Genomic DNA, 16,200 nt, shown 5'->3' with positions numbered 1-16,200 from the left:
GTACGCATGGGAAATTTATACCTCAATATCTACTGGTAAATTTGTAGTAGGCCCTGCTTGTTGCAAGGTCTTCCAAAAATTGAATATTTTAATCATATAGCCAGGCGGCTATACTCCAAAAATTATAATATCATACAAGTATAGCTAAAAATAGAATATTCCGGCTATACTAAAAATAGAATATCTTAGAAGTATAGCCGCGACTATTCTCCAAAAAAGAATACCTTAAAAGTATAGCCGCGCGGCGCTACTCTAGAAATTATAATATTGTATAAGTATAGACGGGCAGCTCTACTCCAGAAATTATAATATTGTATAAGTATAGACGGGCGGCTATACTCCAAAAATAAAATATCTTAAAAGTATAGCCGCGACTATTCTCCAAAAGAGAATAGCTTAAAATGCACGTTTGGCAAGATTCATCTTTATAGCATTTTGGCTTGTTCATATAACAATATTTCTGGTTAGACAAGGAGATGCAGAGGGTGTTCAAGCTAATATGGAGTATTGAATACATGTCTAGGGATTTTTCATTTCAAAATGAAATTCCGCGTACGGTCGTGTTGCTTTCAAAAAGGAAAAAATCATAATTTAATTTCTACAAAAAATTAATAAAAAAGGAAATATATAAAGAAACAGAAGATGAAGAAAGAAGAGGAGAGAAAAAGCGTATTGGAGAGAGAGAGAGAGAGAGAGAGAGAGAGAGAGAGAGATGGATACATGGAGAAGAGTGAAGAGAATAACTTTGGAGAAGATGGCAAAGAATAACTTTGGAGAAGATAGCCCTAGGGAGAAGAAGATGAACATAGCGTCGTCGGATTTTTCACATGAATTGTGTGTGTTCTTTTTCCCTAGTTGTATAATTAAGAGTGTATTATCTAAACCGAGATGTGTGGGTTGTATTAGTTAGTCAAGTAAGAAGAGTATTAAGAGTACAACCTGTTTAAAATAGTCAGGTACTTAAATAATACAAGTTGACACCAAACACCTGACATGGACTATTTACTCCTATCCATAGTCTAATACGGTGTACCAAATGAGCATCAATAATGGGCTCCCTAAACCACCTCCTTAAACTAATTTTAGGGAAGAATTAGAAAAATACAACGCCAACCATGCTCCCTATCCACCTCCTAAAATAGGAAGACCTCTAGGAACTCCTAAATCTAAGGAGAGAGAGGACTCCTAGTGGCTCCTTATTATTTAATGCTGCTTTGTTTTATGTATAGTTTAAACTTTTAATTAATGCTAACTAGTTTTTTTTATCTTATTTTAGGAGCTCTATATAAAATTTGAACTCCAATCATACTCTCTAGTTTAGGGAGTCATAAATACTATAACTCTTTTTTAATTGGTCCATCTCAATTAAAAAATAATTAGCATTACTTAAAGGTTTGAAATATTTATTAAATAAAGCAACGTTAAATTATAGGGAACCATTATGAGTCATTTCTCTCTCCTCAAATTTAAGAGCTCCTAGAAGCCTCTATTTTTGGAGGTAGATAGAGATTATGGTTGGAGTTGTATTTTTCCAATTCCTCCCTAAAATTTGTCTAAAGAAGTGGTTTACGGAACCCAATTGTGGATGCTCTTAGGTCTCAAATAATATCATATTCCTAGCAAATCAATGAGTAGCCTATCTTTAGAAATACCATTTGGAAGTTAAAATTAAAAAATAAAAATAAAAAAATAAAAAAAAAAAAAAGGAAGTTGAAAAGGAACATAAAAGCCTAGGCAACGTAGAACAAGCTATTTGTAGAATGTGACGTATCTTAATCGTCACCCAATTTGTATGAGAAAACTTAACATGGACATGACAGTGAAAAATAAATATGGTAGAAACAGTTTTTACTGTCATTAAAAGAAGGGGCTTTCCAGCATGTTAGAAACAGTATTGCTAGATTAAGCTTACATATATAATACAATTCTACAATTCCAGAGTACGAGAAAATCACATAAATAAGAAAACACATCAGCCATATGGTTGCCTGTGATGAATGTAGCTCTCAACATTTCAGATGACTTAAAAATGGCCTAAGCTTGTACTGGTTGTTCGATTGCAATCTCTCGCGAATATCGAACATTTTCACACTGTTCAGTGGTTTCCCAGAGTTCTGGCAATGCTTCCTTGATATTATGGATGCTCTCAAATGCATGATCCGCACCTTTAGTTCGGTGAGATGTGCCAATCTACACAGCAATTTCATAAACCATATTGGTGAGAACGATATCCTTATAGATCATTTCTCAGAAACAGCAAAATTTTACTTGCCCGAATTTGGTATTAGTAACTTACCATTACCGTATGGAGCCCCAACTCCTTTGCAGTTTGCAAATTGCGAATGCTATCGTCGAAGAATAACTGGAAACAAAAAAGAAATCACAAAACGAATTGAAGAATGTTGAAGACAAGTAAAAGTATACAAAATGAACTGAAAAGCACTAAGAAATAGTATACACCCTATTATTTCAAACAGTACCCTGCCAATTATGAGACCTGTGGCAAAGTCAATTGCCGTAGTTATAAAAATAAAAATAAAAAATCTTACCGTTCTTTTGGGGTTGATGTTTGCAATCTTAAAAGTTTCTTCATATGCACGCTCAAACGGTTTGCACACAACTGGGGTCTTTGAAATTACAGAACCAGTATTTGGTTGTTCAGTATTTTCAGTTTCTTTGGCACCAACAGAATCATCAGCATTGTTGGTGGGATTCAGAGTCTCGAAGCATATAATCATCTCAAAGCAGTCCTCTATTCCAAGCTTCCCGAGCACACTAGCGGCATGTGCCCTGTCTGAATTTGTGAAAATCTACACACAATGACCAACATAACACGAGAAGAAAGCATTGTTGTTAAAACATTCCCCTTTTTTTTTTAAAGACCACGTTTGAGAGTATAGATTGATCAATAAAACTTACTACTTTCCGGATAGGTAGACTAAGTAAAAGACCCCTGAGAATAGGGTCAGGATTAAGTGAATCGTAGGGCAACCTCCCATGAACAAAACTGCAAAAATGATTATTGTGACAAATCAAGATCATATGATTGTCGTAAACAATAGGAGCACAAATTAAGGTTAAGCATTTGGTACCTATGAAAGTCATCATACTCGAAGTTATAGCCCTGAGCCTGGAAATAAGGAAAAACGCAAAACCAAGTTCATTATCATTCTGTTCTGACTGAAATACTTTTAGAAACAAAAATTAAAAGTTGAAGGGATCATAATCACCCTACCTTAAGACCAGCCATCGTCGTCCCGTAATCCTTGTATAATGAAATACACAATTCAGGAACTTCACTTTCCTTCATGCCAAGCTTTTGAAGCATATATTCTACAGCGAAAAATTCATAGAAACTTTATTCAAACAATGAACATTTCACATAAAGCTTTAAAATCCATAATCATAAAGCATTCCTCACCTTGAATATTCTTAGTGATTTGTACTGAAATCCCTGAACTCTGAGGATATAGGGTGTCATCTAGATCTGGAAATCAAAACAGTTAGTTGTTATTCCGCCTTCGAGAACCATAAATTTCAAATCGACAAAACCTGTGTATTAAGGCTTACCAAATAGAAGGCAGTCATATTGCTGATATTGATCCTCGTTTTCCATCTTGATCTAGAAGGCTTCAAACCAGAGGAATTGAAGAAAAGCATTAAGCATATAAACAACTTCAACCAAAAAATCCTAAATGCTAAAAGTAGTAATAAAACTTCCAATGTTTTACATTTTAAAACTTCATTTTGATGGAAAATCACAATGCCTTCAAACCCAAACCTCACAAAAAATTCAATCTTTTATTTCCAAAACATAAAAAAAATCCAAAACTAAAAGGCCCTGGATAACAAAAGAAAAGGTAACAAACTCACACATTACATTTCTGTTATCAAAGGTGCAAAAACATTCACACCCCACACCCGATTAAAGCAAGAAGATCACTCAAATCCAGGAAAGTATAGACATTGAAGAAACATTACAATGGACAAAATAAAACCCAATATTTGATTTCTACAACTTCAAAAATTGTGAACGAGAAATCAGAAAACGATGCTTCATCTCAACGAAAATATAAAGAAAAAGATCCAAACTTCTAAAGTAATTAAAAAAAAAAAAAAAAGCATTCAAAGACTAGAAAATGAGCGTTACCAGATCCAAATGGCCGCAGTAGTAGATACTAGAGATAGAGAGAGAGAGAGAGAGAGAGAGAGAGAGAGAGATGGAGAGAACAAGAGAGGATTTTTAGAAGGGAAAAGAGAGAGCGAGAAAATAATCGGAAGCGTGAAAGTGTTTAAATAGCCACACACCCGTCATTTTAATATTGGATTTCAATTTCTTCGAACGTCAAAGTCATAACCCCATTTTTTACGCATTACGTGGCCCTATGCGAACCTGACACGTGCCTGCTTTACGCGACATGCCTGCCAAAAAATCGCGTTTGATTAGGACACGTGTCGTTTTCGCCAGGAGCCTTTGGTATTTTATTTTTGTGGGCATACGTTATACGTACCCGGTTAGCCACGTCCCTGAAATTCACTTTGATTTGATGCTTTTTTGAGCAACAGAAAAAATCTTCATGACAAAGCAATTTTTTGCCCTTTTTTATGGGAGAGTTCTTACTCAAATAATCTCTTCTTATTTAGGTATAGCAAGTTGCAACACCTTATCAAACTCAAAAATCCTCAAACAATAGAAGGCTTTCTCTTCCTAGGATTCATCCTTCTCAATATAAGTTTTTGTCTTCGTCTGCTGTATATGGCAACACATTCAAGGACGGAGCTAGAATTGTAAATTTTGGGGGGCCGAAGTAGAAAATACAAGTATATAAAATACTTAAGTATTCAATACTTACATGTTTATAGCTAAATATTTCTAATTGAGTCATGTATAATTTGTTTTGGATGAAATTTTAACTTAAATTCTAAGTTGTTTATTACAAATTATATATATTATATATAATATAATAGAGGAGTGATAAAAATATTGGGGGGCCAAGGCCACTCCAGGTCTAGGAGTGGCTCCGCCACTGAATACACTCAAAGATGTAGACCAACATAAAATATTAGTCCGACAGTCGGATTCAAGAATTTCTCTTCATTACAACTTAAAACTTAAGAGCACTCCAGCAACTTTCTATAAATAGATCGTATTTTCCGTTCATTTACCTAAACTTTAATATATCTTATTTTCAAACATATAGTAATATGATGATTTTAGCGTTTATGTTGTTCATTTACGCTTCCACGAAACTGTCTTGATTACCCAAACCTCACAAAAAATTCAATCTTTTATTTCTTTGGCACATTTTAGTGTTTATGTTTGTTGGATATTAAGCCTTTATCTTATGTTAAGCCTTTATCTGGATATTAAGCCTTTATCTTATCTTAATTACTATTTAAGTACAGCGAAACATTTTGATTTTGGGTGGTATCATTGTCAATCCTTCGTGTGGAGAACTTTTCTTTTACGAAGATATTTAATTGATATAGTAGGTGACATGACATCTTAATTACTAAAAACAAATAGGGTTCAGAATGCAACGCAACATGAACAAATAAAACAACGATCCCATTAGTTAGTACACCGACTATTGTTGAAGACGTAAAGCATCTTCAAAAATAGATTGCTGACTCTCTTTTTCAATTTACTCATAGGAAAGCAAATAGTGTTGTAGACCGACTTACTCGATTCGGTCTGCATAATGTGAACAATTTTATTTGGTTTGAGGTGCCTCTGATCTTATTTAGGACGCTATATTATGTGATTTGTTGAGTCGGAGTCAGGTGTGTTGTTCTCCGTTGTAATTCTTCATTTTATCAATAAAGTTTCCCTCATTCCGTCGAAGTTATCTTCAATAAAAAATAAAAAATGATCCCATTAGTTGGTACTCAAAAATTGATATCTTATCATGATGTTTATTTATTCATTGTTTAGGTTAGGACAATTTTTTCAGTATTAGATTGGTATTACGAAAACCCAAAGTTGTCACAGCAGACACCAATTTCTCATGTGAATACTTTGATTGTTAGAAATGAAGGGGGTGAAAGGGTCGATATTATGAACAAATCATATCAATTGCTGCTGTCTAGAATTTTGAGATTAATTTCGTCGGTGCATGTTGTTATCCATTGTGGTACCCTCAAAGGCTCAAGCACACCTGTCCAATAATTGAGTGACAGCATGGTGGATATTAGCAAACTTTTCAATAATTTTCATCAATAATAGGCACCATTTTTTTTATCTTGTACAATTAATAATTTTCGGTAAAATTGTCATTTTTTCCTTTCTGGATTTTAATTTGCTCCAATTATTTGTAGTTCGTCGGAGTTAATCTTTTGTACTTTCTTGTAAAGATCAAGAGAGGTTGTGGGGAATAGAGGGGTGTGATTGATCATCACAAATCAGAAAAGCAGATTTCTTTTTCATTGATCATACATTTATTAGAATAAACATGTAAATATATATACTAAGCCAATTGTTGGAGGAAAATATTTGGAGCGATAAACACATGATTGTATACAAACTAGTTACACTTAAGATTTTCTCCGACTTCCGGCCTGCATGCTGCTTGTTTTACTCAAAGGACTTTGAAGCTATATATAGTTAGGCAGTCACTGATGTCTCCATTGCCAGCTTACCAGAAAAGCTTCTGCTTATGCCTTTCTTATTATTGATTTCCCAAAGCTCTGGCAGTGCTTCTCTGATATTGTGGATGCTCTCTATTGCATAATCCACACCCTTTGTTCTGTTGGAAGTGCCCACCTATACATACATTTTGGTGCGAACGCGTTATTAAAATTTTTATTCAACAATACAATAAACTTTCATTTATAAGATTTGAACTCAGGATCCGTATTTAACAAGAACTGAAAAATCCTTTTCTTTTATAACTTACCAATACAGTATGAAGACCCATATCCTTTCCAGCCTGTATGTTGCGGATGCTATCATCAAAGAAGAGCTGCAACAAGTGGTAAATTCACTGTTACATCAACTGAATTATACATGAAATGTATAAATAAACAAATAAAAAAAAGGGTCATTTTGAAGTTTTTTTGGTTGAGGAATGCATGGTAAGAAACAAGAGCATGTTCAAGGGGTTAGGTTTCTAGCAAGGCAAATTAAAATTGCCTTGCCACATTCTTAAGCTCCAAATGGTCAAGGTTAGGAGCAAAGGAAAATTTTCCTCACCTCTTGGCAAAGGCAAAATACCTTGTTGAAAAGTCATGGGGCAATTTGGGGACACATTATTTTTATATTAATTATTTGCCTCATCCTTTGGAGTAAAGTGTCACATAGGTTGTCAAATGACGCATTTGCCTAGTCCATTGGAGATGCTCGAAGAAGGGGGGAAAGTAAAAGTTCACATAAAATTTAAAACAATTAAGAAGGGTTATTAGAAGTGCCAGATCAGTTGTCTTACAGTTGTTTGAGGGTTAATATTGGCTTTCTGAAAGGCTTGTTCATATGCATTTGCAAATGGTTTGCAAACAACTGGAGTCACTGGAAGTGCTGATCCAGCATCAAATAAACAAGAATGGTCAAAAACGTTTCTGCAGCCTGTGGACTTTGAGTCTTCATTATCACTGATGGGATTCAGAGTCTCAAAACATATAACTCCTTCAAAACAGTCTTTCAATCCAAGCTTGCTAAGAGTTTTTGCCACATGGAACTTGTCCCCATTTGAGAAAATCTGTTTCATATCGTAAAGCCAAAACATCATCAGAGAAATTATATCTTGAAACAAAAAGTTTTAGTTACGATCAACTTGTTTCCATATGTAACTTGCAGCTTACGAGTTTTCGATACGGCAGGCTCAGCAGCAGAGTCCTAAGGACATGGTCAGGTCTTAGTACCTCATAGGGCAATCTTCCATGAACAAAACTGTAAAAGGGGAATTTGTGAAATAATTTCATACTTCCTGATATGCACCAGATCATATAATGAAAAATAAAAGAGGTTAAAGGGAGGAGGAAACTTGGTACCTATGGTAGTCATCATTGTCAAAGTTATAACCAATGGCCTGGACAGGAGAAAAAATTGTAAGAAAGTTTAATGATATAAAATTTATTTTTAAAAAAATTAGGATATTATAATCTGTGGCCATACCCTTAGACCAGCCATTGATGTCCCATAATTCTTGTATAACACTTGATTAAGCTGAGTGACTGTTGTTTCCGCTATGCCTAGTTTTTGAACCATGTATTCTGAGAAAAGAGATACAAGAATAATCAGATTGATTTTTTCTTGTAATTATTAGATAATGGATGAAAATGGTTTTGGATGGAAGGGTGATGAATTATATACTGTACCTTCAATATTCTTGGTGCATTGTTTAGACATTCCAGAACTCAAGGGATAAAGGGTATCATCTAGATCTACAACACAAATAGTTTTATGTTATTGTTGGTACTAATGAAAAGTGGCTAGCTAGGTTGCAGATGCAAAGAACAACACAGAAATATGTTGATTGAAATCTGACACAAGTTATTAGTTATAATGACTTAAAGAAGGATTTTTAAAAAATGAAGTAAAAAAGACTTACCAAAGAGAAGACACTCATATTTTGGCATCTGATCAGCCTGCTGATACTGGTTTTGGAAATCCATTCTACTCTACAAATTAAAAGCTTCAAACGAAAGGAGCGTCATCAGTTCATAGATATGAAAAAGAAAGCTAAAAAAGTGGAATTAGTTGAAGCATCACAATGCGAGGATTCATTTCAGATTCTTATTCATTATCAGAGAGAGAGAGAGAAACCAATTATCGCAACTTAATTTTTTTTTTTTTTCAACACAACCATCAATGAATATGCAACATTTGAGAGCTATTATGGGGAAGAAAAAGTACCTCAGAGAGAGAGAGATGTAAATAAGGACTGAATGAATGAGGAAGAAGTTGTGTGCAGAGAAGAGGATACAGATGACAGGCTTAAATTGAGAGAACTCTATATATATAGGAGGCTTAAAGTATAATAATGAAATCCACAGGAAGGTCAAAGCTACCACCCTCTTTGATATTGGTCCAGCCAGACTCAACGTCTAGAAACATATGTTATGCGACTGGCCACCCCTTCACAATTCAAAATTTAACAGCGAAAATAAATTAATAAAAGCACGAACTACATCTTTTTGACTTTCTTTTTATAAAAATAGCAAAGGACATATCTGAAAACATTTCAAGCCTTCAAGCTACAAGCCCTTGCCCCTTGGGGTTAGCTCAAGTGGTCGGACGCGTAGCGAAAATTAGGTCAAAGGTTGGATTCCCTTTCACAAGAAAAAGAAGATAAATAAAAAAGCATTAGGGATATCACAGGCGCAAGAGCTTCTAGCTTACGCATAGAAACTTAACCCCCACACTCATGAACAAACGATTCTTTTAAGTAATTGTGAGAAATCATTTTAACAAAGTTCATTTCTTTTTGTCTTTGTTAGCTTTCTTTAGGTGGTAGATTATGATTGATTTGTTGGAAACATAACATGAAAATCTTGTTTATATCATCAAATCTTTGACCAACTAAAGTACAATTTACAATCATAAAAGCAAAAGCATGCAAGCATTTTGGTGCCAATTTCTTAATACTATAATGATGCTTATAAAACGCATGGTCATTGACTTCACGGTCACCAACAAATAATGTTTTTTGGAAAAAATCAACATCGCACTGTGAGTTGAGAATCTGAAAAATAAAGACTAGTAGTCTATGACATCATTGAAAATGCTGTAGTCATAAGATAGCAATCAACGTATAATACAGATTTCGTCCATACAAGAAATATTTGAAATAGTTAGCACAAGAGTTGAAGAAAATTTTCCTTTTTAATGTACAATTACAGACAACTTCCTCCTCAATAACTACTAAGTAGGCAGAACCTGGGGCTCAAGGGGCGAAGAGCCATCTTCCTCGGACCCAACTAGTGGAATCTCCACTATTTTCTCATCGTCTTTCTCTTCAAAACCTTCCTTAAATCTATCATAGTTGGTGACTTCGCTTGATTTAAATGGTCGCTCCCCCAACACCCGGAGAAGGTCATCTTGGTGAAGAACTTCCTTTTCAAGCAACAGTTCTGCAATTTGAGCTACTTGCTCTTTATGTTCCTCTATGATTTCAACTGTGCGTGTATACGCCTTACCCACCCATTCTCGCACTTCACTATCAATAATGGCCCCAGTCTTGCTGCTGTAGGGCTTTGCCATCTCAAACCCATCGTCCCTTTGAGGGAAAGAAAGGAGACCCACCTTGTCACTAAAACCATAGACTGCAACTTGGGCATAGGTCATCTTTGTCACTTTCTCCAAGTCGTTTTGGGCTCCCGTCGAGATTTTTCCCAACAGAACCTGCACCACAGAATATGCTCACCATCACTATCATAACACGACTAATAATGTTCCAAGACTTGAGAATGAAGAATTACTAGAAGTAATATAAACAATTTGCATTATAAGCCTCATCCAAAAAATAAGATTAATTTTCATAGATAGCTACCTGTTCAGCTGCCCTACCACCAAGGGTCATGCAGGTCATATCAAAAAGCTGCTCCTTGGTCATGAGGAGGTTTTCGTTCGGAACATACTGGGCGAACCCTAGTGCAGCAGTACCTCGAGGAACAATGGTCACTTTCAACAATGGTTCTGCATATTCTAAGAACCAGCCTGTAACAGCATGCCCTGACTCATGGTAGGCAACTGTGCGGCGTTCGAGCTTGCTTATAACCTGTTTGACAAGCAAAGATGTCAAAAATTCCATTCTAAAAAGAACAAAGACAGAGAAACACACTGAAGGTTCAAAGTCGAAACATTTTCTTATACAAGTATAAATCGCTGCTAAAGCATAAATTCCTTCTAGCTACCTGAAAGTTTGATCTGGACCTTTATTAACAATTGCTGCCTACCTAGCGGAAGGTCAAAATGGGTTCTACAAGGTCCAGATCAAAAGAAAAAATTCTCTCTAACCCAGCATAAGGAGCACCTAAAGAGTCATATAAGATGAGCAATTCCAACCCCAATACTATAGTTTAGGAAGATGGATAGCAGGAGTGTATTTTCTTCCACGGTATGTAATGATTATCTCCGAACAACTCTCTAGACATAGTGCATATCATCAGAGCCGTAACAGAAATGACCAGACTCCTAAGTGGGGGAGGACACAGTGTTGTCCCAACCCCGTGTTATGCAGCATCAGTCTTTCTTTTCCAGAAGATGAGGAGAGGGGAGGGAATGGTAAAAAATACTAGGAAATGAAACAAAGTTATCATATACCATGAAATTTACAAGGAGCCAGCCAAAAATGAGTTACCTTGTTCTTCTTCTCCAAACCACCAATAATCCTATCTATAGCCGCCTCAAAATGCTGCATCGTGACCAGTGCACTCTCATTCCTTGCAGCAATTAGAGCACCTTCGTTGCAAACATTTGCAATGTCTGCTCCAGCAAACCCTGGAGTCAGGGCTGCAAGTCTTTGAGAGTAGTATGATGGTTCATGATCAAGTTTGATTTTTTTCAGGTATATCTGAAATATCTGGTCGCGACCTTTAATATCAGGTTTATCAATAGAAATTTGGCGATCAAATCGACCAGGCCTCAATAAGGCTTTGTCCAAAATATCAGGCCTATTGGTGCCAGCAAGCACAACTACTCCAGCAGTTGTTCCAAAGCCATCCATTTCTACCAGCAACTGATTTAGAGTACTTTCACGCTCGTCATTGGAACCTGAGAAGCCCCCACGCCCCCTTGCTCGACCAATTGCATCAATCTCATCAATAAATATAATACTAGGAGCACATTGCCTTGCTTCCTGAAACAAGTTTCTAACTCTAGATGGTCCGACACCAACAAACATCTCCATGAAGTCTGAACCAGATATAGATAGAAACGGAACACCAGATTCCCCTGCAGTTGCTTTCGCTAGAAGAGTCTTTCCAGTGCCTGGAGGGCCTACTAATAGAGCGCCTTTGGGAATTTTGGCTCCCAAGTCCTCATATTTCTTAGGGTTCTTGAGGAAGTGAACAAATTCCATGATTTCCTGCTTTGCTTCATCGCACCCAGCAACATCTTTAAAGTAGATCTGGACCAATTAAATATGTAAGTTACTGATGAAACTTTGCAACAGAGCACTTAAGAAAAGGTATTATAACCATTGGAAAGAAAATTCGTAAGAAAACATTTTGAATGCACACGAAAAACAAACAAGCACCAGTATGGACTTGGGAAACAGAAAGCCAACCTTATTCTTTGCATTTTTATCTACTTTTGTAACTTGAGCCTTTCCTATGTTGAAGATACCACGGCCACCTCGTCCACCAGAACCGCCAATGCCTAGTCCACCCTGCATTCTACGCCCCATAAACAAGAGGGATGCCAGAAGCAGTAGTGTTGGTGCAAATCTCATCAATTCTTGGTACCAAACCATTTCAGAGACATATGTAACAGGAACATAATCATGAGGGTCTATTCCCAATGCTTCCTGTGCATCCTCCAACTTCTCCTCAAAAGATTCAACACTTCCAATATTGAAATAGTATTTGTACTGGCCCCCATTTGCACGAGCAGGGTTACCATTAATGGGTCCTTGGACAACTTCATCACTTGTTTGACTGCGTGGTGAACTACGCACATATACTTTTGCAACTGATTTGTTAGAAACAAGTATATGATCCACTAAGCCTGGTTCCAGAAGTTTGTTTTTGAACTCTTGGAAACTTATCTGCAGAGAGAACAAAATTGCATAGCATATGAGTAAAGAAATTTTTTATTTCACTGGAATAGAAAACTTACCTTCAAGGTAAAACAGAATGATATAGAAAATAATAATTTACACTGGTCATGCAAATTAATTTATTTTATAAATATCACCACAAAAGATTAAGAGCAGGACTCAGATCTTTAACCTGACATATTACAGATCCAATTCAACGAATTTACTGATATGAAAGTAAACGGATAATTTTTCAGTAATTAGGGTCACAAAGCATGTAGCCTGAATCTAGCTGAAGACCAACTTCAGTTCAGTCAAGGACGTTGCCCATGCCAAATCTAATCTAAATCAAAATGAGACAAACTTCTTTTATTTTTACATTATTATTTTATAGAAGATGTTAAAGAGCCAAACTACTTTTCAACTCTCTCCTCTCATCTGTACGAGGTCCCAGCCACCTCATGTAATAGAACTGGAAAGAAAGAAAAAAAATAAAATAGTTGGACTCCAAAGAATTTTCCTTAGTAATGTGCACAATTTAAACTTGTGAGTCGTAAGTATAATTGACTTGGCTTTATATCATTATAAAAAAAGGAAAACGAAATGAAACAATATGCGACTCTATTTGCATAAACTAAAATTGACTTGGCTTTATATCATAAGAAAAAAATAAATGATAAAATAGGCGACTCTAATTGCATAAATCTATCCTATATATATATATATATATATATATCACATATTTATGGATGCATTTACCTGTTGCTGATCAGGAGAACCAAAGGAGAAGGAGGAAAGAAATAGCCCAATGACCAATAAAGGGGTGATTAAATTTTGAAACTGCCTCAAGAAAGTTTCCTGAAAACTCCCCTGATCATCTGCCTTTGAGTCATCTGAAAATGAATGAACATTCAAGTTAGTATAAATGTTAAAGATTTTAAATGCAAAACTCAACAAGGAATTGACTTTAAAGCATATTCCTGAAATTCAGGGTGATGAAGGAGCATATGATCTAGGACGGGTGAGAGAGAGAGAGAGAGAGAGAGAGAGAAAGAGAAGAAATAGAACAAGGAGAAAATAAGATGAACCAATATTCTTACTCAATATGACAAAATCTCCAAAACCTACTAAAAAGGCCTATATGCAGGCAATCCATAATAATAATACAAATTAACAGAATACAAAAACCAAAATATAATTAGCCATAAATAAATATAAACGATCGTAAGTAAATACTCAATCCAAAATTTCAAAGCCCTGACCTAATACAAACCCCCACGAGAGATTTTATACTCTCTAACACCTCCTCCCCTTCACCCCATCTGCTGAAGACTGGACAGCCTTAAATCACAAAAGTTTTCATTATCAAATATTAACACAGAAACTAGCATTCTTAATTTGACACTACTTTCTATCAAACCTACTTGAGTCTTATATGATCAAGTCAAGATATATACGACTGTAGTCATTTATCTAAATGTACGCATCCCCTACATAAAACATCCACTTTACAACGAAACATGTCTCTTCCGTGGCAGAGGGAAAAGCAAGTCAAACTCTGACAATGAGTGTCAGGTATGTGCTCTACCACTAGAGCCATGTGTCCCTTGAAAATACTTATTTAAATCAACAACTAAAATATCACAGAGGTGCCACTGCAAACTCCCAACTCTTAAAAACCACATCACTTTTTTTCTTGACAACCTGAGTTTTGTAGGCATAAAGTGGCAACTTGAACTAATCCAACATTCCAGCATTCATAAGTTGTGATGACTTAAAAACACTAATCTAAAATAAATTGGTAATAACAAAATCCTACTTTTGTCCACTTGTATGATAAACATTCGATTAAAACAAATACTAATGGCAATTCCTGATAGAACCATATGTAATTCGATGGAAAATAGCATAGAGAATAAGCGTTGTTCCAGCTGAAAGGATGGAAATTTAACCTTTGGACTCTGATTTCTGCTCATCTCCTTTGGGAATTTCCTTCTTTTCCTTGGGATAGAAGTTCTCATAATCTGCAACAGCAAGACCCACACAAGCACATGCTTAGCGCAATCACTCTTTTGTCCACATTTTGATTCATTTAGCTGAAATACCAATTGCTAACCAAACCATAAAAGATTAACCAACAAAATTTTGTAACTTGCTTACTCTTTTTCTTTGGGGCTTCACTAGAAAAATGTCTGCGAAGCTTAGGGTTTCCAAGAATGTAACTGAAATCAGAAACGCAGGCCTTGTGGGCTGCTATTGATGAAGCAAAATAAGACCTCAAAAACCCTAAATCCCCATCTACCCGACCCAGATACGAACCAAGACGTGGTACACCCAAAATCGCTTCATTTCCATTCAGAGCCGCCGATCGCCCACTTCCATATATCGAATTCTAACACCAAAAACCAGATATTTAGCATACAAATTAAATTAGAAAAGGGGAAGAACAAGATTGGGAAACTTACTCTGGAGCGAGAAGATCGAGAAAAGGAGCGACCAATCCGAGAAAAAATCATAACTTTGCTGTCTCAGGCAGAAAATGAGATTGAAATTTCGTTCCTGAGAATTGGTGAGAGCCAATGGAAAACCACCTTATTTTTTAAGCTGATTCAAAGAACCCATTTGGGAAAATTATATTATTTTTGTTTGTTTGTTTGTTTGCCTCTTTCTTTTATAAATAACTTTTGGGGCTATTTTCAGCTGTGCGCTTCAGAAAGGGCACTTCGAGATCGAGAGAGAGAGAGAGAGATATATATATATATATATATATATATATATATATATGAAATGTGATTTTGGGTTGCAGATATTTGGTGGTCTGTGTTGTGTGTATAATGGGTTGGTTGAAGGGGGCTCGAGGTCAGCAAATGCGTTACGTAGATTTATCATTTATTTCAATAATTGGCTTGGCCAACAAGCCATACACGCCCACAGCTTTCGACTTCAGTGTTTCGGAATGTGGTTTGATACTTCTTTTGGTCATGTAAACAAAGGAAAATGTTAGGGAGACTAACTTTAGATACCAACTTGTGTACCAACTCTCTAATAGAGTGTGAGACCCATTGTATTGGTGGGGCTCCACCTCTATTAGAGAGTTGGTACACAAGTTGGTATCTAAAGTTGGTCTCCCTAGCATCACCCGTAAACAAAATTATATTTACAAAGATATATTTACAACATGATAACAAACGCACGACTCAGATCTGTATTAGTCGAATATAAAGCTTTTTTTTTTTTTTTGTTCGAATAGTCGAATATAAAGCTTATTTCAACTAAATGAAGACAATTATTATTAAATGAAATCCTATATGTATAACCAAATGACGACAACTATTATTAAATGAAATGCTAAACGATACATACCATGTTCTATTTAACCAACAAATTAAAAATTGTAGAGGCCTTATTAAAGTGTGATAGGTGAGGGGAGATGGAAATACAAGTCCTTGACTCAAAATATTGATTCACAAACCAAGTTCAACTTGTTCTTTTCATGTTCAAAGCA

At 35.7% G+C, this 16,200-nt stretch overlaps 3 protein-coding genes across 3 annotated transcripts; all 3 read right to left on the bottom strand.

Moving 5' to 3' along the window:
• LOC18774849 (uncharacterized protein C24B11.05) lies at positions 1,821–4,289 on the bottom strand. The gene is made up of 9 exons (XM_007205647.2): positions 4,151–4,289; positions 3,571–3,630; positions 3,422–3,487; positions 3,236–3,333; positions 3,093–3,130; positions 2,920–3,007; positions 2,550–2,810; positions 2,297–2,362; positions 1,821–2,190 (listed from the first exon to the last, which is right to left on the bottom strand). Exons 2-9 carry the CDS (start codon positions 3,614–3,616, stop codon positions 2,035–2,037), a joined length of 819 nt encoding a protein of 272 aa, XP_007205709.1. The 5' UTR covers positions 3,617–3,630; positions 4,151–4,289; the 3' UTR covers positions 1,821–2,034.
• On the bottom strand, positions 6,401–9,060 carry LOC18774057. The gene is made up of 9 exons (XM_007207898.2): positions 8,852–9,060; positions 8,547–8,630; positions 8,314–8,379; positions 8,111–8,208; positions 7,987–8,024; positions 7,798–7,885; positions 7,425–7,694; positions 6,897–6,962; positions 6,401–6,763 (listed from the first exon to the last, which is right to left on the bottom strand). Exons 2-9 carry the CDS (start codon positions 8,608–8,610, stop codon positions 6,605–6,607), a joined length of 849 nt encoding a protein of 282 aa, XP_007207960.1. The 5' UTR covers positions 8,611–8,630; positions 8,852–9,060; the 3' UTR covers positions 6,401–6,604.
• On the bottom strand, positions 9,682–15,474 carry LOC18772174 (ATP-dependent zinc metalloprotease FTSH 10, mitochondrial). The gene is made up of 8 exons (XM_007207082.2): positions 15,161–15,474; positions 14,856–15,087; positions 14,648–14,719; positions 13,455–13,588; positions 12,225–12,704; positions 11,298–12,065; positions 10,488–10,715; positions 9,682–10,339 (listed from the first exon to the last, which is right to left on the bottom strand). The coding sequence occupies exons 1-8, from the start codon at positions 15,209–15,211 to the stop codon at positions 9,860–9,862; spliced, it is 2,445 nt and encodes an 814-aa protein (XP_007207144.1). The 5' UTR covers positions 15,212–15,474; the 3' UTR covers positions 9,682–9,859.

The sequence above is a fragment of the Prunus persica genome, chromosome G6 (genome assembly GCF_000346465.2).
Source record: "Prunus persica cultivar Lovell chromosome G6, Prunus_persica_NCBIv2, whole genome shotgun sequence".
Taxonomy (NCBI): domain Eukaryota; kingdom Viridiplantae; phylum Streptophyta; class Magnoliopsida; order Rosales; family Rosaceae; genus Prunus; species Prunus persica.
The sequence above is the reverse complement of the archived record's forward strand: the minus strand, read 5'-3'. Positions and strand labels throughout refer to the sequence as shown.

What these genes read in the sequence shown, in the direction of transcription:
- LOC18774849 (XM_007205647.2), bottom strand. Translation starts at nt 3,616, where the DNA reads ATGGAAAACGAGGATCAATATCAGCAATATGACTGCCTTCTATTTG. An exon ending in CGACGATGGCTGGTCTTAAG is followed by an intron (nt 3,131 to 3,235) that starts GTAGGGTGATTA and finishes CCTTATTTCCAG; the next exon opens with GCTCAGGGCTATAACTTCGA. An exon ending in GAGTATGATGACTTTCATAG is followed by an intron (nt 3,008 to 3,092) that starts GTACCAAATGCT and finishes TCATTTTTGCAG; the next exon opens with TTTTGTTCATGGGAGGTTGC.
- LOC18774057 (XM_007207898.2), bottom strand. Translation starts at nt 8,610, where the DNA reads ATGGATTTCCAAAACCAGTATCAGCAGGCTGATCAGATGCCAAAATAT. An exon ending in ATGCACCAAGAATATTGAAG is followed by an intron (nt 8,209 to 8,313) that starts GTACAGTATATA and finishes CTCTTTTCTCAG; the next exon opens with AATACATGGTTCAAAAACTA. An exon ending in GACAATGATGACTACCATAG is followed by an intron (nt 7,886 to 7,986) that starts GTACCAAGTTTC and finishes CCCCTTTTACAG; the next exon opens with TTTTGTTCATGGAAGATTGC.
- LOC18772174 (XM_007207082.2), bottom strand. Translation starts at nt 15,211, where the DNA reads ATGATTTTTTCTCGGATTGGTCGCTCCTTTTCTCGATCTTCTCGCTCC. An exon ending in TGAAGCCCCAAAGAAAAAGA is followed by an intron (nt 14,720 to 14,855) that starts GTAAGCAAGTTA and finishes TTGCTGTTGCAG; the next exon opens with ATTATGAGAACTTCTATCCC. An exon ending in GTTCTCCTGATCAGCAACAG is followed by an intron (nt 12,705 to 13,454) that starts GTAAATGCATCC and finishes TTCTCTCTGCAG; the next exon opens with ATAAGTTTCCAAGAGTTCAA.